This window comes from Salvelinus alpinus, chromosome 6 (genome assembly GCF_045679555.1).
Source record: "Salvelinus alpinus chromosome 6, SLU_Salpinus.1, whole genome shotgun sequence".
NCBI lineage: Eukaryota > Metazoa > Chordata > Actinopteri > Salmoniformes > Salmonidae > Salvelinus > Salvelinus alpinus.
The window spans coordinates 12,921,748-12,944,788 of NC_092091.1; the positions used below are offsets into that span (position 1 = coordinate 12,921,748).

General features: G+C 43.3%; 1 protein-coding gene across 13 annotated transcripts in view; it reads right to left on the bottom strand.

The window, feature by feature from the left end:
- The window catches only part of LOC139578165 (pleckstrin homology domain-containing family A member 7-like), a 166,436-nt gene that overhangs the window by 106,895 nt on the left and 36,500 nt on the right, over nucleotides 1-23,041 (bottom strand). The window contains exon 1 of one of the 13 annotated variants that reach the window (XM_071405438.1): nucleotides 7,207-8,434. The exons of the other annotated variants lie outside the window; for them this stretch is intronic. Within the exon in view, the coding sequence (XP_071261539.1) occupies nucleotides 7,207-7,274 (68 nt within the window). The 5' untranslated portion in view covers nucleotides 7,275-8,434. Of the gene's footprint in view, nucleotides 1-7,206; nucleotides 8,435-23,041 lie in introns of those variants that run through there. 13 annotated transcript variants of the gene reach the window in all.

A 23,041-nucleotide genomic window follows, 5' to 3' on the forward strand; every position in this document is an offset into this window, starting at 1 on the left:
GATTATTAATGCCTGCGGCATTAATTAAAATATAATTTAATACTGTTATTAGCTAGTTGTATTAAATATGGAACCAACAGCTGCGATTGTAAGGTATTCAAAGAAAAGTCCCTGCTATTACATAAATATAACGGTGGTGATATGAAATTCTCATGTCTACAGAGAAGATCTGACAAAAGAGGTGTGTGTTTCAAGTTACAAGTTCCAATGTCCCGTGCACAAGTACAGTGAAATGCCTTTCTTGCAAACTCAAATCCCAACAATGCATTAATCAATAACAATGTAATACTAAAAATAACAAGGTAGAACAAAAACATAATAATTAAAAATAAGAGGCACACGAGTAGTAAGTAAGCATACTATATACAGGGTCAGTTAATACCATATTTACAATGTGCAGGGATACTGGAGTGATAGAGGTAGATACAGCGGCTTGCAAAAGTATTCACCCCCCTTGGCATTTTTCCTATTTTGTTGCTTTATAACCTGGAATTAAAATAGATTTTTAGGGGGGGGTTGTATCATTTGCTTTACACAACATGCCTACCACTTTGAAGATGCAAAATATGTTTTATTGTGAAACAAACAAGAAATAAGACAAAAAAACAGAACATTTGAGTTTATTTTATTTCACCTTTGTTTAACCAGGTAGGCCAGTTGAGACAAGTTGAGAACAACTGCGACCTGGCCAAGATAAAGCATTGAGTGTGCATAACTATTCACACCCCCAAAGTCAAACCTTTGTAGAGCCACCTTTGCAGCAATTACAGCTGCAACTCTCTTGGGGTATGTCTCTATAAGCTTGGCACATCTAGCCACTGGGATTTTTGCCCATTCTTCAAGGCAAAACTGCTCCAGCTCCTTCAAGTTGGATAGGTTCCGCTGGTGTATAGCAATCTTTAAGTCATACCACAGATTCTCAATTGGATTGAGGTATGGGCTTTGACTAGGCCATTCCAAGACATTTAAATGTTTCCCCTTAAACCACTCGAGTTTTGCTTTAGCAGTATGCTTAGGGCCATTGTCCTGCTGGAAGGTGAACCTCCGTCGCAGTCTCAAATCTCTGGAAGACTGAAACAGGTTTCCCTCAAGAATTTCTCTGTATTTAGTGCATTCCATCATTCCTTTTATTCTGAAAAGTTTCCCAGTCCCTGCCAATGGAAAAACATCCTCACAGCATGATGCTGCCACCCATGCTTCACTGTGGGGATGTTGTTCTCAAGGTGGATGAGGTGTTGGATTTGCGCCAGACATAGCGTTTTCCTTGATGGCCAAAAAGCTACATTTTAGTCTCATCTGACCAGAGTACCTTCTTCCATAAGTTTGGGGAATCTCCCACATGCCTTTTGGCAAACTGTCTTAGGTCAGTTAGGATCACCACTATATTTTAAGAATGTGAAATGTCAGAATAATAGTAGAGAGAATGATTTATTTCAGCTTTTATTTCTTTCATCACATTCCCAGTGGGTCATAAGTTTACATACACTCAATTAGTATTTGGTAGCATTGCCTTTAGATTGCTTAACTTTTGTCAAATCATTTCAGGTAGCCTTCCACAAGCTTCCCACAATAAGTTGGGTGAATTTTGGCCCATTCCTCTTGACAGAGCTGGTGTAACTGCGTCAGGTCAGTAGGCCTCCTTGCTCACACACGCTTTTTCAGTTATTTTTCAGTACAAATTTTCTATAGGATTGAGGTCAGGGCTTTGTTATGGCCACTCCAATACCTTGACTTTGTTGTCCTTAAGCCATTTTGCCACAACTTTGGAAGTATGCTTGGGGTCATTGTCCATTTGGAAGACCCATTTCAACCAAGCTTCAACTTCCTGATTGATGTCTTGAGATGTTGCTTCAATATATCCACAACATTTTCCATCCTCCTGATGCCATCTATTTTGTGAAGTGCACCAGTCGCTCCTGCAGCAAAGCACCCGCAGAACATGATGCCGCCACCCCTGTGCTTCACGGTTGGGATGGTGTTCTTCGGCTTGCAAGCCTCCCCCTTTTTCCTCCAAAAATAACGATGGTCATTATAGCCAAACAGTTCCATTTTTGTTTCATCAGACCAGGACATTTCTCCAAAAATATGATCTTTGTCGCCATGTGCAGTTGCAAACCGTAGTCTGGCTTTTTTAGAGCGGTTTTGGAGCAGTGGCTTCTTCCATGCTGAGCGGCCTTTCAGGTTATGTCGATATAGGACTCGTTTTACTGTGGATATAGATACTTTTGTACCTGTTTCCTCCAGCATCTTCACAGGGTCCTTTGCTGCTGTTCTGGGATTGATTTGCACTTTTCGCACCAAAGTACGTTCATCTCTAGGAGACAGAACGTGTCTCCTTCCTGAGCGGTATGACGGCTGTGTGGTCCCATGGTGTTTATACTTGCATACTATTGTTTGTACAGAGAAACGTGGTACCTTCAGGTGTTTGGAAATTACTCCCAAGGATGAACCAGACTTGTGGAGGTCTACAATTGTTTTCTGAGGTCTTGGCTGATTTCTTTGCTTTTCCCATGAAGTCAAGCAAAGAGGCACTGAGTTTGAAGGTAGGCCTTGAAATACATCCACAGGTACACCTCCAATTGACTCAAACAATGTCAATTAGCCTATCAGAAGCTTCAAAAGCCATGGCATAATTTTCTGGAATTTTCCAAGCTGTTTAAAGGCACAGTCAACTTAGTGTATGTAAACTTCTGACCCACTGGAATTTAGATACAGTGAATTATAAGTGAAATAATCTGTCTGTAAACAATTGTTGGAATAATTACTTGTGTCATGCACAAAGTAGATGTCCTAACCGACTTACCAAAACTATAGTTTGTTAACAAGAAATTTGCGGAGTGGTTGAAAAACAAGTCTTAATGACTCCAACCTAAGTGTATGTAAACTTCCGACTTCAACTGTATAGTAAGTAGTAAGGTGTCTAGGCATCAGGATATATGATAAACGGAGTAGCAGCAGTATATGATTATTGCGTGTGAGTGTGTGTGTGTGTGTGTGTGTGTCAGTATAAATGTGTGTGCATTTTGTGTGTGTCAGCAATTTAAGTGTGTGTGTGTGTGTGTGAGCGTGTAGAGTCCTGTGAGTGTGCAAAATCTAAAATCAAATACAAAGGTCAACTCAGATAGTCCGTGTAGCCATTTTATTAGCTATTCAGTTAGCTAGCCATTTTGTTAGCCATTGTGAGCCTAAGTTGAAAAATGTAGGCACACAAAGAAATTTAGGAGCACAATTAAAAATATTTAAGGTAATAAAGTTATAATCCTTAATTATTCTAGGCACACTGGTGCTTCTAAATTCGAATTCCAGGTCGCACAGCAAAATATTTAGGCACATATGCAAGTAAAATGGTCGCACTGTCGAGACCTGATCCACTGGTACCGCTTGCCGTGTGGAAGCAGGGAGAACATTCTATTACTTGGGTGGCTGGAGTCTAACAATTGTCTGGGCCTTCCTTTCACACCGCATGACAGAGGTCCTGGATGGCAGGGAGCTTGGCCCCAGTGATGGTACTAGGCTGTCCGCACCACCCTGTGTAGCGCCATGCGATCGAGCAGTGATGTACTAGGCTGTCCGCACCACCCTGTGTAGCGCCATGCGATCGAGCAGTGATGTACTAGGCTGTCCGCACCACCCTGTGTAGCGCCATGCGATCGAGCAGTGATGTACTAGGCTGTCCGCACCACCCTGTGTAGTGATGCAGCCAGTCAAGATGCTCTCAGCTGTAGAACTTTGTGAGGATTTGAGGGCCGATGCCAAGCATTTTCAACCTTCTGAGGGGAGGTTGTGTGTGTGTGTGTGTGTGTGTGTGTGTGTGTGTGTGTGTGTGTGTGTGTGTGTGTGTGTGTGTGTGTGTGTGTGTGTGTCTTTTGATGAAGTTCATTTGAGAGCAGGGCTCATCTGCAACAGTGTGATAAATGTAATAATGTCATTACTGCTGAAGGGGGATGGAGCCACAGTGACGACATCTCAGCCTCTTTCACTGATACTTCTATTGGAAGAATAGAATATTTCACTAATACGAGGAGGAGACGTTCTCATTACCTCAAAAAGATTCCAATCTCTCCATCAAACCTGGGAATGGGTTTGTGCAATTATTCAGATCCTCTGTGGAGTGAAACTGTGCTAAAATGAGGGAGGCAACAGTGATGCTATGAGAAAGCATTACATGTCATTCAGAGTACTAGCCATTCTGAACCACCAGCCTTAAGCCAAAGAGCAAGCCTCTGTAACACTACCCTCAACCAGGATTCATTAACACATCATGGCATCTCCATGGGAATTCCAAATCAAGTGGGTAACAAAGATAAACCGCCATAAGTGTTACAAATATTAACACATTACTATAAACACTTACAAATTGTCCCAGCACACTATTTTAAAGACACCCCAGAGTCAACATGTAATTTGAGCCCTTCCTAAACTAGTTCTTCCAGCCGTTCAATAACTAATTCCACAGCATTGAGACATTGACCAAACTAACCAGCCTGTTCACCTTGGGTGTATTCATTATGCAGATTCTGTTGGAAAACATTTTACAACAGAAACCATTTACTCCAAATGCTCTTTAACGTGACGTAGAAGCTGTTGGGTTCTTAAACGGAAGTTGTAGTTCATTTGAATTGTATGCTTTCCGCGCATTGCCACTCCGACCTGGAAAGTCTGCAGTGTTTGGCACAAGCCGCACATCTAAATGATCAATTCTTCAGCGCTCTAAAGTCGAGTGAAAAGTTTTGCAACAGAAACCGTTTACTTCAAATGACGTTGAGGTCTGTTCTGAAATGTCCAGTTGCATCTCTCTTCAAAACAAATAACTGACTGGAAGAGTTGGAACGAACCCCGGGGACTTATCAACTTTAGAGCCTGGAAGAATGTATCATTTAGATGTGCAGCTGAATACATACCTGGTTCTATTCCACCACTTACGCAAAACCTCCTAAACTTCAGTTAGCCAGGAACCCAATGTGCAGGGATATCAACCAGAGTGTTGTACTAGCATCATTGTTTCTGCCAAATGTTTTTAACCCTTAGGGGGAAAAAAGCATATTCAGAAAAAAATTGCAAAAAGCTAAACCACTCTGGTAAACTACAATTACATTGAGATTGCCTGGCGACCATGTCAGATCCCATAATGCAGCAGCGACAGTTCCGTCCAAATGCACATCGGCATTAACACGCTTCCCTGAAGAACACCTCTACTGTATTTCCAGGCCATAAACAGCATATCAATAGGAAGAGAGCAGGATGTAGTATAGTAGTAGTAGTAGTAGTAGTAGTAACGGTAGTAGTAGTAGTAGTAACGGTAGTAGTAGTAGTAGTAGTAGTAGTAGTATCGGTAGTAGTAGTAGTAGTAGTAGTAGTAGTAGTAGTAGTAGTAGTAGTATCGGTAGTAGTAGTAGTAGTATCGGTGGTAGTAGTAGTAGTAGTAGTAGTAGTAGTAGTAGTAGTAGTAGTAGTAGTAACGGTAGTAGTAGTAGTAGTAACGGTAGTAGTAGTAGTAGTAACGGTAGTAGTAGTAGTAGTAACGGTAGTAGTAGTAGTAGTAGTAGTAGTAGTAGTAGTAGTATCGGTAGTAGTAGTAGTAGTATCGGTGGTGGTAGTAGTAGTAGTAGTAGTAGTAGTAGTAGTAGTAGTAGTAGTAGTAGTAGTAGTAGTAGTAGTAGTAGTAGTAGTAGTAGTAGTAGTAGTACAGTGCCTTCAGAAAGTATTCACACCCCTTGACTTTATCCCCCAAAAATTGCTTGTGTCACTGGCCTACACACAATACCACATAATGTACATTTTTACAAACTAATTAAAAATGAAAAGCTGAAATGTCTTGAGTCAATAAGTATTCAACCCCTCTGTTATGGCGAGCCTAAATAAGTTCAGGAGTAAACATTTGCTTAACATGTAACATAATAAGTTGCATGGACTCACTGTGTACAATAATAGTTTAACATGATTTTTGAATGACTAACTTATCTCTGTACCCCACACATACAACTATCTGTAATGTCCCTCAGTCGAGCTGTGAATTTCAAACACAGATTCAACCACAAAGACCAGGGAGGTTTTCCAATGCCTCGCAAAGAAGGGCACCTATTGGTAGATGGGTAAAAAAGCAGACGTATAAAATGTCTTTGAGCATGGTGAAGTTATTAATTACACTTTGAATGGTGTATCAATACACCCAGTCACTACAAACATAGAGGCGTCCTTCCTAACTCAGTTGCTGGAGAAGAAGGAAACCGCTCAGGGATTTCATCACGAGGCCAATGGTGACTTTAAAACAGTTACAGAGTTTAATGGCTGTGATAGGATGGATCAACAACATTGTAGTTACTCCACAATGCTAACCTAAATGACAGAGTGAAAAGAAGGAAGCCTGTGCAGAATAAAAATATTCCAAAACATGCATCCTGTTTGCAATAAGGCACTAAAGCAAAACTGCAAAGAAAGTGGCAAAGAACTTTTTGTCCTGAATACAAAGTGTTATGTTTGGGGCAAATCCAACACAATACATCACTGAGTACCACTATTCATATTTTCAAGCATGGTGGTGGCTGCATCATGTTATGGGTATGTTCGTCATCGGCAAGGACTAAGGAGTTTTGTGGGATGAAAATAAACTGAATAAAGCTAAGCACAGGCTAAATCCTAGAGGGAAACCTTGTTCAGTCTGCTTTTCAACAGACACTGGGAGACAAATTCACCATTCAGCAGGACAATAACCTAAAACACAAGGCCAAATACATTGCCTACCAGGACGATATTGAATGTTCTTGAGTGGCCTAGTTACAGTTTTGACTTAAATCGTCTTGAAAATCTATGGCAAGACTTGAAAATGGCTATCTAGCAATGATCAACAAACAACTTGACAGAGCTTGAATAATTTTTAAGAATAATGTGCAAATATTGTACAATCCATGTGTGAAAAGCTCTCGGAGACTTACAGCTGTAATCGCTGCCAAAGGTAATTCTAACATATATTGACTCAGGGGGTTGAATACTTATCTAATCAAGATATATTTGTGTTTTATTGTTCATACATTTTTAAGAAATGTTAGAATTTTTCTTCCACTTTGACAGAGTATTTAGTGTAGATCATTGACAATTTCTAAAAAATTAAATCCATTTTAAATCGCACCTTGTAAGAACAAAATGTGGAAAAAGTCAAGGGGTGTGAATACTTTTTGAAGGCACTGTATATTAAACAGTAGTACACACCTGCAGGAGGGCGCATGGTAGAATGGATGTCCGGGGAAGTGATGGCAGTATCCTGACTGGGTCCACATGATGCGTCTGGTAATCCACTCAGTTTCTAAGCTTACTGGCTGTTGCTTCAGTTTCTATAGCTGCAGCAGTCCTACAGTCAGACTAATTGCGGTGGCTTTACCTTAAAACGGTGCTTCTGCTTTCGTTCTCTTTATTAACTTTCCCATGGTGGAGAGAGTGAGAGAGAAAAAGAGAAAAAGAGAGAGAAAGAGATCGAAAAAGAGAGAGAAAGAGATCGAAAAAGAGAGAGAAAGAGATCGAAAAAGAGAGAGAGAGAGACAGACACAAGGGGAGCGACAGAGACGGAGTAGATAAGCTGGAGCGACAGGAAAGCACTGGTGTGGTTAACACAATTGTGCTGTCATCCAGACACCCCAAAATCCAAGCCCCTTCCTCAGACCCACAACACTTTTTAGCAGGGAAGGACAGGGGTGTGTCTGACCCCACCTGACATCACTGGGGTGACGCCTTTATATCCAAGCATCTAACCCAAATATTCTGTATAGTCCGAGTCTCTAATTAACATCCCCATGCAGTGTCTCCAACTGGTCTCCCCAACAAGCTGATTATGTCTGAGGTCTTCAGCTTGTATCTCCAAATCTCTTCAACGCGTATCTCAGCGCAAGCAATATCCCCACGGTCTTTGAAAGGAATTGCCAAAGTCCCCCAGTCTCTAGCCTGTCTCTCTACAGCGGATCGCCAAAGTCCCCCAGTCTCTAGCCTGTCTCTCTACAGCGGATCACCAAAGACCCCCAGTCTCTAGCCTGTCTCTCTACAGCGGATCACCAAAGACCCCCAGTCTCTCTACAGCGGATCACCAAAGTCCCCCAGTCTCTAGCCTGTCTCTCTACAGCGGATCACCAAAGACCCCCAGTCTCTCTACAGCGGATCACCAAAGACCCCCAGTCTCTCCACAGCGGATCTCCAGCTGTATCGCTTCCGTCTTCAATGCGTTTCTCCTCAGGCTGTGGTGGGTACCGGTAGTCCACTCTCTCTCTATCCTGTATCTCCACTGTCCCTTATGTGTAGGTCCGAAGGGTTTTGTCAAATCTCTCTGGCGCTGTCTCTAATACATCTCTGAGGTAGTCACTACCCCCTAGCACCAGCACTCCATGGGCTCCCAAGCCTCATGACACAACAGCGCTGCGCGGCATTGAACGACTGAGCACACACACAGACCAGGAGAGGCGAGAGAGAGAGAGAGAACAAAAGGGAGAAATAGAGAGAGGAGGGAGAGAGCGGTAGACAGAGCGAAGCTGCTCTCCTTTCCCGCCTCATGCTCATTGGCAGGAGAGAGAGACAGAGAGAATGAATGAGAAAAACAGTAAGAGAGCGCAAAACAAGGAGGGGGACCGATAGTATCAGTCTGTATCTATCCCCAACAGAAACACAACACTACTCTACCGTGTCTTGGCAGCAGTGTTGGTGGTATGTCAGTAGCCTTCAGCAAATGAAGTCTGCAGGTGAGAGGTCACCTCAGTGTACCTAAACAAAGATCTGCTGTCCCCAGGGAGAGAGACAGAGAGAGCAGTCTACTCTGGTGTCCTACTGAACAGAGATATTTTACTGCAAGAGGCAAGAGACTCTACTTTACCTGAGGTGTTACTTTACCTTAAGTGTTAATACTGCAATGACAACTACACTTCACCTAGGGCCACCACAGCCCAAATCTGCTAACTGTCACAGTAAAAGTCAAAGTCCCAACTTCTAACATGTAAAATGTAGATTTGTTTTCAGTTAGAGGACTTATATATTTCGTGGTAAAAGTGGAACACATAATTTTATTTATACAATAGTAATTTATGTCCAAGAGTTTAAGCCCAACTATGGAGACATTGCAAGTCATTCTGCTAGTCCAGTTGTGACATTTTTAGCTCCATCGTTCATTAAGTCAAATGCTTTAGATGAGTAATGAACTTCAACTGGGTGGAACAGTGGACCTCTGACTCCACGTTCTAATGACTGTTGTTTTGTCTGTACAAAATGGCAGGGAAGGGACCTGTTCAGGAGGATGCAGCGTTACAGAACAGATCAGATAGAAATGTATTGTGTGTCAGATATAATAGGGACTTGTGTCAGCTCTATTCATTCTATTTCTATCGGCAACGTTCAGTGCCAAGAGCAAGAAAGGACATGAGCAAGAGGAAGTTATGTCCAGTAAAAGGACTTCCCATGATCTAACAGGGTAGTTATGGTGAACGTCCACTGGGGGTAGTAGGACCTCAAACTGAACAGAAACATGAATCCAAGGGTGTATTCATTAGTAGGAAAAATGAATGAAAGGGGGAATGACTAACCTTACTGTAACTTGTCCAATAAGAATTGTTATTTTTCCATTGCAAAAAGTTTTACTTGGGGTTTCCTACAGGGTGCACTAATGAATACACGCCAGGGGTCTCGTTGGGTTAACTTAGCACTACTACATAGTTCCTTGAATGACCCAACATCCATCTTTGTCTAAGTCAGTGTTTCCAAAACCCGGTCCTTGTGTCATACATGACAGTGTAGGTCAAACACAATATGGCAGACAGACAGATTGATATATACAGGTTATTTGTGTAGAGCAGAGAGCAGCACTCTCCCACGGCGGCAGTGTGATCCCTGGTGTAATTGTGTGGTTACGTCATGCTCCGGAGCTGTCGAGACTAGGGGGAGACAGGGAGGGAGGGAGGGAAGAGAGGAGACAGGAGGGAGGTGGGTTTTGCGTTCTCCTGCTGTTTGTTTTTAGGAAACTAAATTCCAGCCCAATTTCATCAGGGAGAGGAAACAGTGCCAACTCACTCCCTCCACTTTTCCTCTCTACCCCCCCCCCCACCCTCGCTCTCTCTCCCCCTCGCTCTTTCCCTCTCTCCGTGTTAGAAGCAGATGGACAGTCTTCACCTGTGCTCTTTCTCTGCCCACGCACAGAAAAAAAGAGGGAAAAAAATACATGCAGGCACATGCACGGTTTCTCTCACACACAAAAATAAATGTCCACAGGCGCACACACACACACCCACCCACACACACTGGGGGCTGGATTGAATCATCATGTCAGTGGGTGTGATGGGCCAGTGTGACTAGGCCTCTGACTCTGCTTATCAGTCTCCCACAGCTGCCCTTCTCCCCTCCTCTCCCACCCACCCTACCCGTCTCCCCTCACTTTATCCCCTCCCCTATTCTCCTCTACACTACCCTAATCTCTCCTCCCCTACCCTTCTCCCCTCACTTTATCCCCTCCCCTCCCCTACCCTATTCTCCCCTACCCTTCATCCCCTCCCCTATTCTCCCCTCCCCTACCCTATTCTCCCCTCCCCTACCCTACCCTATTCTCCCCTCCCCTACACTACCCGATTCTCCCCTCCCCTACACTACCCGATTCTCCCCTCCCCTACACTACCCGATTCTCCCCTCCCCTCACTTTATCCCATCCCCTACACTACCCTATTCTCCCCTACACTACCCTATTCTCCCCTCCCCTACCCTATTCTCCCCTCACTTTATCCCCTCCCCTATTCTCCCCTCACTTTATCCCCTCCCCTATTCTCCCCTCTCCTCCCTTATTCTCCCCTCACTTTATCCCCTCCCCTATTCTCCCCTCCCTTATTCTCCCCTCACTTTATCCCCTCCCCTCCCCTATTCTCCCCTCACTTTATCCCCTCCCCTATTCTCCCCTCCCCTTATTCTCCCCTCACTTTATCCCCTCCCCTATACTACCTTATTCTCCCCTTACTTTATCCCCTCCCCTATACTACCCTATTCTCCCCTCACTTTATCCCCTCCCCTATTCTCCCCTCCCCTATTCTCCCCTCACTTTATCCCCTCCGCGATACTACCTTATTCTCCCCTCACTTTATCCCCTCCCCTATACTACCTTATTCTCCCCTCACTTTATCCCCTCCCCTATACTACCCTATTCTCCCCTCACTTTATCCCCTCCCCTATACTACCCTCACTTTATCCCCTCCCCTATACTACCCTATTCTCCCCTCACTTTATCCCCTCCCCTATACTACCCTATTCTCCCCTCACTTTATCCCCTCCCCTATACTACCCTATTCTCCCCTCCCTTATTCTCCCCTGCCTTATTCTCCCCTGCCTTATTCTCCCCTCACTTTATCCCCTCCCCTCCCCTATTCTCCCCTCACTTTATCCCCTCCCCTACCCTATTCTTCCCTATACTACCCTATTCTCCCCTCACCAGGATTTTTGGTGTAGCTGACACCTTTTAGTAACATGACATCCTGTCCAGTCCCATTCCTACTAACAGCGGTGCGATAGTAACTGTTTTTATTTTTATTTTGTGAAACCAAGAAAGAGTCGCCTTCCCTTGCTAGTAGTAGCTAGCTGGCAGCCTGGCTAGCTGGTGTTAGCCTGCTACAAACATAGCAAGCTAGCTAGCCTTTTAGCTTCCCACATCTCCATGTGAAATAATCAGATTTATAAAAAAATAAAAAAATATGCCCTGGCAAATATTATTCTACTTGCCGGTGAAACCTCAAACATTATCCCAGTTTGATATGCTGCTTGTGTATTCATTCCCATATCAGCTAAAAATAGAATATCATGTTTTGGTCATGATGAGGAAAAGCACCTGGCTAGCTATTTGGCTACAGCAGGTTCTACCATTTCACAATAGCCTGTAATAACTAGTCATTACTTCTAAACAAAATACCTTTTTAGGTGGATTCTTGTTTGTTTTCCTGTTTGAACAGTCACTGAGATTATATTTGATTATCAATGCAAAATAGGCTACTTGATGAATAGCCTATATATCGGACAACATCCGACGCCGAAACGAGATGGCCGCCTCGCTTCGCGTTCCTTGGAAAATATGCAGTATTTTGTTTTTTTATGTGTTATTTCTTACATCGGTACCCCAGGTAATCTTAGGTTTCATTACATACAGTCGGGAGGAACTACTGAATATACGATTAACGTCAACTCATCATCGTTCCTACCAGGAATATGACTTTCCCGAAACGGATCCAGTGTTTTGCCTTCCACCCAATACAATGGATCTGATCCCAGCCGGCGACCCTGTGCGACGCCGTAAAAGGGGCAAACGAGGCGGTCTCCTGGCCAGGCTTCGGAGACGGGCACATCGCGCTCCACTCCCTAGCATACTACTCGCCAATGTCCAGTCTCTTGACAATAAGGTTGATGAAATCCGAGCACGGGTAGCATTCCAGAGAGACATCAGGGATTGCAACGTGCTCTGCTTCACGGAAACATGGCTAACTCAAGAGACGCTAACGGAGTCGGTGCAGCCAGCTGGTTTCTTCATGCATCGCGCCGACAGAAACAAACATCTTTCTGGTAAGAAGAGGGGCGGGGGGGTATGCCTTATGATTAACGAGACGTGGTGTGATCATCATAACAACACACAGGAACTCAAGTCATTCTGTTCACCTGATCTAGAACTCCTCACAATAAAATGTCGACCGCATTATCTACCAAGGGAATTCTCTTCAATCATAATCACAGCCGTATATATTCCCCCCCAAGCAGACACATCGATGGCCCTGAACGAACTTTATCTGACTCTTTGTAAACTGGAAACCACACACCCTGAGGCTGCATTCATCGTAGCTGGGGATTTTAACAAGGCTAATCTAAAAACAAAACTCCCTAAATTCTATCAGCATATCGATTGTGCTACCAGGGCTGGAAAAACCCTAGATCATTGTTATACTAATTTCCGCGACGCATATAAGGCCCTCCCCCGCCCCCCTTTCGGAAAAGCTGACCACGACTCCATTTTGTTGATTCCGGCCTACAAACAGAAACTAAAACAACAAGCTCCCGCGCTCAGGTCTGTTCAACGCTGGTCCGACCAATCTGATTCCACGCTTCAAGACTGCTTCGATCACGCGGATTGGAATATGTTCCGCATTGCGTCCAACAACAATATTGACGAATATGCTGATTCGGTGAGCGAGTTCATTAGGAAGTGCATTGACGATGTCGTACCCACAGCAACGATTAAAACATTCCCAAACCAGAAACCGTGGATTGACGGCAGCATTCGCGTGAAACTGAAAGCGCGAACCACTGCTTTTAACCAGGGCAAGGTGACCGGAAGCATGACCGAATACAAACAGTGTAGCTATTCTCTCCGCAAGGCAATCAAACAGGCTAAGTCCCAGTACAGAGACAAAATCGAGTCGCAATTCAACAGCTCAGACACAAGAGGTATGTGGCAGGGTCTACAGTCAATCACGGATTACAAAAAGAAAACCAGCCCCGTCGCGGACCAGGATGTCTTGCTCCCAGACAGGCTAAACAACTTTTTTGCCCGCTTTGAGGACAATAGTGCCACTGACACGGCCCCCTACCAAAACCTGCGGGCTCTCCTTCACTGCAGCCGAGGTGAGTAAAACATTTAAACGTGTTAACCCTCGCAAGGCTGCAGGCCCAGACGGCATTCCCAGCCGCGTCCTCAGAGCATGCGCAGACCAGCTGGCTGGTGTGTTTACGGACATATTCAATCAATCCTTATCCCAGTCTGCTGTTCCCACATGCTTCAAGAGGGCCACCATTGTTCCTGTTCCCAAGAAAGCTAAGGTAACTGAGCTAAACGACTACCGCCCCGTAGCACTCACTTCCGTCATCATGAAGTGCTTTGAGAGACTAGTCAAGGACCATATCACCTCCACCCTACCGGACACCCTAGACCCACTCCAATTTGCTTACCGACCCAATAGGTCCACAGACGACGCAATCGCAACCACACTGCACACTGCCCTAACCCATCTGGACAAGAGGAATACCCATGTGAGAATGCTGTTCATCGATTACAGCTCAGCATTTAACACCATAGTACCCTCCAAACTCGTCATCAAGCTCGAGACCCTGGGTCTCGACCCCGCCCTGTGCAACTGGGTCCTGGACTTCCTGACGGGCCGCCCCCAGGTGGTGAGGGTAGGTAACAACATCTCCACCCCGCTGATCCTCAACACTGGGGCCCCACAAGGGTGCGTTCTGAGCCCTCTCCTGTACTCCCTGTTCACCCACGACTGCGTGGCCATGCACGCCTCCAACTCAATCATCAAGTTTGCGGATGACACTACAGTGGTAGGCTTGATTACCAACAACGACGAGACGGCCTACAGGGAGGAGGTGAGGGCCCTCGGAGTGTGGTGTCAGGAAAATAACCTCACACTCAACGTCAACAAAACAAAGGAGATGATTGTGGACTTCAGGAAACAGCAGAGGGAGCACCCCCCTATCCACATCGACGGGTCAGTAGTGGAGAAGGTGGAAAGTTTTAAGTTCCTCGGTGTACACATCACGGACAAACTGAATTGGTCCACCCACACAGACAGCGTCGTGAAGAAGGCGCAGCAGCGCCTCTTCAACCTCAGGAGGCTGAAGAAATTCGGCTTGTCACCAAAAGCACTCAAACTTCTACAGATGCACAATCGAGAGCATCCTGTCGGGCTGTATCACCGCCTGGTACGGCAACTGCTCCGCCCACAACCGTAAGGCTCTCCAGAGGGTAGTGAGGTCTGCAGAACGCATCACCGGGGGCAAACTACCTGCCCTCCAGGACACCTACACCACCCGATGTCACAGGAAGGCCATAAAGATCATCAAGGACAACAACCACCCAAGCCACTGCCTGTTCACCCCGCTATCATCCAGAAGGCGAGGTCAGTACAGGTGCATCAAAGCAGGGACCGAGAGACTGAAAAACAGCTTCTATCCCACTAACATTTAGCGGCCGCTGCCAACATACTGACTCAACTCCAGCCACTTTAAAAATGGGAATTGATGGAAATTATGTAAAAATGTACCACTAGCCACTTTAAACAATGCCACTTAATATAATGTTTACATACCCTACATTACCCATCTCATATGTATATACTGTACTCTATATCATCTACTGCATCTTGCCATCTTTATGTAATACATGTACCACTAGCCACTTTAAACTATGCCACTTTATGTTTACATACCCTACAGTACTCATCTCATATGTATATACCGTACTCTATACTATCTACTGCATCTTGCCTATGCCGTTCTGTACCACCACTCATTCATATATCTTTATGTACATATTCTTTATCCCTTTACACTTGTGTGTGTATAAGGTAGTAGTTGTGGAATTGTAGGTTAGATTACTTGTTGGTTATTACTGCATTGTCGGAACTAGAAGCACAAGCATTTCGCTACACTCGCATTAACATCTGCTAACCATGTGTATGTGACTAATAAAATTTGATTTGATTTGATATCAGATCAAGGAACCAAGCGACAACACTGCCTCCGCGGCGGCGGAAGGAATAATACGGAGTGTGTCAATTTTCAGGTAGTAAAAAAATTTGGCGATGGCCGTAGCTAATTACAAGGAGCCACCCCTTTTGTGAGGAAAAATGACATTGCAACACTCCGAATGTTGCGTCTACGTAGAGCTTGTAGTAAGCTTCAGGTGCCCTTCCTCCCTCTCCTTCACAATCTCCTGTTCCTTTCTCCATCCCATTCCTTCTCAAACTCTCCTGAGACTAGGACTTCAACAGCACCTTTTGCAGACTCACTTGATCAATTTCACAACTATGTGTTACACAGGATAGAGGGCAAACAAATAGCACAGTGACTGGTAAAGGTACAATAAGATGGATGTCATTGAGCAATGAGTACAATATCTTATTTTAGTATGGTAAAAAGTCTTCCATGTGACCTTCAATTAGTTACTTCTAGAGGTCGACCGATTATGATTTTTCAACGCCGATACCGATTATTGGAGGACCAAAATAAGCCGATACCGATTAATCGGCCGATATTTTTATTTATTTGTAATAATGACAATTACAGCAATACTGAATGAACACTTATTTTAACTTAATATAATACATCAATAAAATCAATTTAGCCTCAAATAAATAATGAAACATGTTAAATTTGGTTTAAATAATGCAAAAACAAAGTGTTGGAGAGGAAAGTAAAAGTGCAATATGTGCCATGTAAGAAAGCTAACATTTAAGTTCCTTGCTCAGAACATGAGAACATATGAAAGCTGGTGGTTCCTTTTAACATGAGTCTTCAATATTCCCAGGTAAGAAGTTTTAGGTTGTAGTTATTATAGGAATTATAGGACTATTTCTCTCTATACGATTCGTATTTCATATACCTTTGACTATTGGATGTTCTTATAGGCACTTTAGTATTGCCAGTGTAACAGTATAGCTTCCATCCCTCTCCTCGCCGCTACCTGGGCTCGAACCAGGAACACGTCGATAACAGCCACCCTCGAAGCAGCGTTACCCATGCAGAGCAAGGGGAACAACTACTCCAAGTCTCAGAGCGAGTGACGTTTGAAACGCTATTAGCGCGCACCCCGCTAACTAGCTAGCCATTTCACATCGGTTACACCGGTTGATAGGCTTGAATTCATAAACAGCAGAGCTGCTGGCAAAACGCACGAAAGTGCTGTTTGAATGAATGCTTACGAGCCTGCTGGTGCCCACCATCGCTCAGTCAGACTGCTCTATCAAATCATAGACTTAATTATAACATAATAACACACAGAAATACGAGCCTTAGGTCATTAATATGGTCGAATCCGGAAATTATCATCATCTCGAAAACAAAACATTTATTATTCCAGTGAAATACGGAACCGTTCCGTATTTTATCTAACGGGTGGCATCCATCAGTCTAAATATTCCTGCTACATTGCACAACCTTCAATGTTATGTCATAATTACGTAAAATTCTGGCAAATTAGTTCGCAATGAGCCAGGCGGCCCAAACTGTTGCATATACCCTGACTCTGCGTGCAATGAACGCAAGAGAAGTAACACAATTTCACCTGGTTAATATTGCCTGCTAACCTGGATTTCTTTTAGCTAAATATGCAGGTTTAAAAATATATACTTCTGTGTATTGATTTTAAGAAAGGCATTGATGTTTATGGTTAGGTACACGTTGGAGCAACGACAGTCCTTTTTCACGAATGCGCACTGCATCGATTATATGCAACGCAGGACACGCTAGATAAACTAGTAATATCATCAACTATGTGTAGTTATAACTAGTGATTATGATTGATTGATTGTTTTTTATAAGATAAGTTTAATGCTAGCTAGCAACTTACCTTGGCTTCTTACTGAATTCGCGTAACAGGCGGGCTCCTCGTGAGGCAGGTGGTTAGAGCGTTGGACTAGTTAACTGTAAGGTTGCAAGATTGAATCCCTGAGCTGACAAGGTAAAAATCTGTCGTTCTGCCCATGAACAAGGCAGTTAACCCACCGTTCCTAAGCCGTCATTGAAAATAAAAATGTGTTCTTAACTGACTTGCCTAGTTAAATAAAGGTGTAAAAAAAAATATATATATATTTTTTTTAACGGCAAAATCGGCGTCCAAAATTACCGATTTCCGATTGTTATGAAAACTTGAAAATCGGCTCTAATTAAATCGGCCATTCCGATTAATCGGTCGACCTCTAGTTACTTCACTATGTTCATGGCTGATTTGGTCCTAAAACCTACTTCTGTTGAAGATTATGTGCTATAGCTTGAAAAATAAACACGTGGCTCTGGGTGACAACATAAGGCAGTTTTTTCCAACATTAGGACTGTTTTCCTCAAGACATTTAGGCCGCTTCATGTTTTGTTTCATTTGCTTCCTTGCTTCCTGGTATCGTGATACTGGTATTGTGACAACACTAGTGCACAGACATACTCTCTTCTCCCCTAGGGTCTACTGATCCAGATACTTCTTCAGACCACACACACACAGCTCTACTATTAATACACCTCAGCTGCATCTTCTCTTTCTGCAGGGGTGCCCTGAGGCCCAGCACCCATCCATCTCACACCATCCATCTCACACCATCCATCTCACATGTCCGTTGCAACTTGAGTACAGCAGGATGACATGACAAGAAAAAAATCCTCCAAAACTCTCTAGCGGTAAGTTTCTACTACATACATTCTACTAGTAGAAACTTACATCTAAGATCAGCTCCCCATGCCCCAATCTCAATCTCAACCAGAGTGGGGGAAATGTAAAACTGAGACTTGGCACAAAACTACACCCATAAATTGTCCTTCTCATAATCAGAATGCTTCAAAAAGTGTCAAGCCACAATGCAATGTTGACATTACAATGTAGGGATTCTCAGCGCACTTGCTGTGGGAGAGTTTGAAATGACAGTTTCCTTCCATTGTCTCTATTGGAGGACTGCTGGGCCAATTGCCTTTGGTTGTGGTTCAGCCAATGAATGATGAAACTGAGATTGCATCATTCAGATTGGTTGACTGAATTCTGACTCAAATCAGTTCTTGACAAGAAAGTTCTCAATTGGCCACTTACCAAAGCAACAGTGTTCAATTAATTCAGTAGTCACGGTGCTACTATTAAAAAACCAAGCCGTTATACAGGTCTGGCTAGCTAACTAGCTAGCAGGCCAATGCTACCTAGCTAAATTATAACGCAGTCCATGGCTAACGATAACCTGTCATTGCTAGCGAGCTAACTAGTTAGCTAGGATTGCTAGCTATTCAATCCAGGCCACGGTGTGGAGTCAAATCCAGCGTGTCAGGCAATTGCAAGGAAGTCAAAAGTTCCTACAGCGTATTCTGAACAGAAACAATCAGCCGAGGAGCTGCATTGGGTCAGAAAGGAAACGGACACATGAAAGCTGCCTACTTCCTAGATCTCCATAATTAAGAGAAGACTATTGCTCTCTCTAGCCTTCCAGGTTTTCATTGGATGTGTCCAAAATGGCCCTATATTCTTTATATAGTGCACTACCAGAGCCCTATTGGCACTGGGCATAAATAGTGCACTATGAAGGGAATATGGTGCCATTTGGGACTCAGAAATTAAAACCTAGACAATGGAAATATTTGCATATCACCACCATCGATTCCTCCCTCAATACACTTGTCTGATGGTTATCAGTTGAACTTAATGAATGTCATTTGTCAGGGAGAGTTTATCATAATGTCGGATGAAGGACAGAAATAAATATAATCCAAAAGCATTCTTCATGTAATATTCTGTAAATGTTTGTGAAACAGCTCAGTTCAAAATATACAGCAAATAGAAATAAATACAAAATATCTGGGGGATTGGAAAAGATCTAGACAACCACATTGATGGAAGCTACAATCTATCTGCAATATTAAAGATGATCTACCTCCGTGAAAGAAAAAATAATAATAATAAATAACCTGGCTGCATCCCAAATGGCACCCTATCCGCTCTGGATAAGAGCGTCTGCTAAATGACTTAAATGTAAATGTAAATGTACTTCTGACCCGGGCCCATTATCCACTATATAGAGCAATACTTCTGACCCGGGCCCATTATCCACTATATAGAGCAATACTTCTGACCCGGGCCCATTATCCACTATATAGAGCAATACTTCTGACCCGGGCCCATTATCCACTATATAGAGCAATACTTCTGACCCGGGCCCATTATCCACTATATAGAGCAATACTTCTGACCCGGGCCCATTATCCACTATATAGAGCAATACTTCTGACCCGGGCCCATTATCCACTATATAGAGCAATACTTCTGACCCGGGCCCATTATCCACTATAGAGAGCAATACTTCTGACCCGGGCCCATAGGCTGGTATACTGCGTTACATTGTCTTCTCTACTCCTTTAGGGAGCATGGGTTATCCTGGATTCTATTTTAGTCCCGGAATTGGATTCAAAGTAATGGCCTGACTGTTTGAATCAAATTTATATGGGGCCGAATTCATGGGCCTTTTTATGATTGAATATTAAAATAACCATAATCTCTGCTAAGCTACTGAGCAGTTGGCTAACCCTAACCCATGAGCTGTCTATACAGTCCTCCTAGTGCTGGGATAAGAGTGAATAATGGCTACCAGAAAAAGTAACCAATTGATGGTGGTGATGATTATTATAATAATACACATGAGGGAATTGAGTCATTCCAAGTCAGGGTCATTCCATGTGAAATGGCAATAAAATTCACCATCTCAAAAGTAATTTAAGTCACAAATGCCAAATATAACATTTCCTTGTGTGCTACATATGAAGAAATGACTTACTGATATTACCTGTTAGCTGGTTGGCTGACATAGTTGGCTAAGTAACTTGGCTTGCATACTGAAGTATGTTACAATGTATGACTGCTGGGACATAAATGATACAGAAATATTGTAACCCTGAATTGTTGTTGTAGATATTTAACACTACCTCCACCGGAGGACTTGTGGGTTCGGCAGTAATAACAAAACAGAAAACTATTACTTGTAGTTGAATGTCTGTGGACCAAGAGATCCAGCCAAGCAGTCACCAACATCTTTTGCTCCACATTCTCCTGACATGCGTAGGTGCCTCTGAGAATACTACTGTTTTCAAAATAAAAGTCCCCTGGGTACAAACAATAACAGTGCCTCCATACATTACGCCAAAATAAAAGTAATAACAAACGTAAGACTACAATATGTTTCTGAATATGCGTACGTAAATGTCCCAAAATGATGGATGTTTTGATCAAAGGTTGAAGTGAAGTGATCAAATCATTGCCACCTCCAATCAAGTCAGGAGTTTGAACCTATTGATGAGTCAAAGGAGGTCTCTGAACTCAACAATGAATGACATTCTCATGCATGTCAATGGTGCATGTCAATTAGAGATCTTTGTTGAACAGAAAAAAGAGCACTCACTTGGTTACATGAGTAAATGAGAGAAAAGTATTATCCTCACATGAAAGAGAGACAGATAGCGAGAGGGAGAGAAAGAAATATACATTCTAATGTTCAGTCATGTTCCATCATTTCCCCTATTGCAGAAACTGAACCACACTAACAGCAATCAAATACTCATAAATAACAGTACAAGTATAAGCCTTTGGGGCAGCAGGTAGTCTAGTGGTTAGAGCATTGGACTAAGAATTTGTTCTTAACTGACTTGCCTAGTTAAATAAAGGTTAAATATATATATATTTTTTTTAATACATTTTCAAATACATTTTTAAAAATCGCTGCACCTGCGATAACGTCTGCAAATATGTGTACGCGACCAATAAAATTCTACTTGATTTTATTTGACAAGCCCTCTGCGACGCCCAGATGAAGATATAATCTCCCTTCTCAACAGTCAAGCTGTGCTACAGCACAATTAGCCTATTTTGGGTTGCTATTGTAACATGGCTTTCGAAACCACAGTATCCCAAATCCAAGAGCATCAACTTGAGAATTTGGAGGGGGATTTGGGCTAGAACTTTCATTTGCATTGCTGTGGTTTCACAAATTCTCTACATCCTCATCTTTTTGTCAGAGCCTCCCTTTGTTCTAAATGTCACCACGTTTACAGTGAAAGGGCAATAGTTGCCTTTTAATCAGGTAATTTGGGTGAGCAGAACTGCTGAGTGAAGAAGTCTCGGTTGGCTGCTTCAAATTTCTCCTCGTTCAGCCAAATGACCCACTTGGTAGGATCAAAGTCACATGTGATCTCCTCTAAAAGGACACAGAAAGGATGCATTCATAAATAGCCTACTTTACATGTTCACAACTGTGACATATGAGAGGTCTGCACACTATTCTTCTGCATTGCATCTATAGACAAACCATACTACAAAATAAATGCAGTAGCCATTATTCAGTTTTTGTTTACAACACTAAAATATCCCCTTACCTGGCCTCAGGACTAAGAGCAACAACAGACAACGATGGATGAATGGGCAAAATGCACTGGGTATAGTTTTACCTCACACGACTGCTCTGTCTAACAATACACCCTGAGGACGAGGACAAACGTGGGCCCTTTGCTAATGGACTGATTTTTTCTCTCCCTCTAACCTGATTTTGCCCAACACACAGAGCTTAGCTGTTACTGCACAGTCCCACTGTATGTCTGACTGACAGACTGGCCAACAGACAGAGGGTCATACAGACTGGCCGACAGACAGGCTGGCCAACAGACAGAGGGACAGACAGGCTGGCAGACAGACAGAGGGACAGACACTGGCCAATAGACAGAGACAGACAGACTGATATAGCAGTAGCTAATTACAGTAGCTAACTAGGCAGCTATCCTCTGTAGCTAGCCAGCAAGCTAGCAAGCAACACTAAAGGGATTGCAAACTTGTTAGATTAACTCTAGCTAAACAAACAAATTTTTTCCTAAATATTAGCTAGCTGGCTAGCATTTATGGAGGCCAGCAAACACGTTCCTCACACGCTAGGAACTTATTTCCTCCAACGTTATAATGAAAAGGTGCCTCTCGGTCCCAAAACACATGTTTCTGAAGACTTGTGGGAGGAGTGCTAATGACGTCGCCCGATTGCGTCCAGAATGAGGAGAAAGCCGCCCTGTCCAACTCCTGAAGTGGTCAGACAGATCTGAACACAATCACACCACAAAACCCGTCTTTTCAATGTGATCTTCGAATTCTGATAACAGAAGTTGAATGTAAGTGCCAAGTGTAGACACAACCAAAGGGACAGACAGACTGGCCAACAGTCGAACATCACAATAATTCCCAGGCACCAAGTCACTGGCTCTGTCCGAATACCCATAGTAGCGTACAACATACTTAAACTGCATCCTAATTTCAGCGTTTTATCTTGTAGAATTCACTCGTCTTTTCCGACTCGTGTTTGACAACAGCTGATAAGAGAAATTGACGCGCTGTACCAAAATGAACAAATGGCGGGAGTCAACGCAATCACGCATTAGATGATGGTTTTGGTGTACTATTTTCAAAAAGTTTACATACTATAAAGCGTTCCTTTTTGCATACTATTTAGTAAGCTAGTATGGGTATCCGAACACGGCCACTCTCTTGATGACTTAACTC